General features: G+C 62.9%; 1 protein-coding gene across 1 annotated transcript; it reads left to right on the forward strand.

Annotated features, from left to right (window-relative positions):
• The first annotated feature begins 258 nt into the window (after window positions 1–258).
• On the forward strand, window positions 259–848 carry LOC127348694 (uncharacterized). Its single transcript, XM_051374634.2, has one exon. The coding sequence runs from the start codon at window positions 298–300 to the stop codon at window positions 805–807; it is 510 nt and encodes a 169-aa protein (XP_051230594.1). The 5' UTR covers window positions 259–297; the 3' UTR covers window positions 808–848.

Raw genomic sequence — 848 nt, forward strand, 5'->3', positions numbered from 1 at the left:
GCCCGTGCAATTGTGCAAATCATTTGTGACTTGATCAGTTACTGAATACTGAATTACTGATACATACTCCATCAAGCGATCAATTGTCTCACTCGTGGGGAATCAATGGGCACCATCAATCGTCTCGCATTCCAGTAACGCGCGCGCGCCTCCTCCACTTCGCCTTACAATCCTCCACCCATGTAAATGCACCATGCAGGCGTCCACCACTATATAAACACGGCAGTGCCAGGGCAACGCAGAACACGCACACAGCCTTGCTAGCTCGTTAGACATCTCTCGCCGGCTGATCGATCGATGGCGCCCGTGGAAAAGGTCTTCGTCGCAGCTCTCCTCGTGCTCGTCATTGTGTCGACCGGCCCTGGCGCCGTCGTCTCATCCGCCACGCCCGTCGACGCTGCTGGCGCCCCGGCAGGGGAAGCTCCGGCGCCGCTCGTCGCCCGCCTCCACCTCGCGTTCTCGGCCATGCCGGCCGACGGCGGCGAAGGGCAGCAGCCTGGCCAGGGCGGCGGTGCCGGGTGGATGATGGAGTGCTTCGGTGCGGTGACGGAGCTGCGGTCGTGCACCAACGAGATCGTCCTCTTCTTCATCAACGGCGAGTCCTGGCTGGGCCAAGACTGCTGCTTCGCCATCCGCACCGTCACGCGCCACTGCTGGCCCTCGATGCTCTCCTCCATCGGCTTCACCGCCGAGGAGGCCGACGTCCTGCGCGGATTCTGCGACGCCGAGGTCGGAGGCGTCCAGGCAGCTCCTCCCCCGCCGCCCGCTCCACTGGCTCTGGCGCCGGCGCCGGCCGCGCATCCTTGAGTTAGCCAGCGCGCCTAATAATCTATTAGCGCATATATGGT

This window comes from Lolium perenne, chromosome 4 (genome assembly GCF_019359855.2).
Source record: "Lolium perenne isolate Kyuss_39 chromosome 4, Kyuss_2.0, whole genome shotgun sequence".
Lineage (NCBI taxonomy): Eukaryota > Viridiplantae > Streptophyta > Magnoliopsida > Poales > Poaceae > Lolium > Lolium perenne.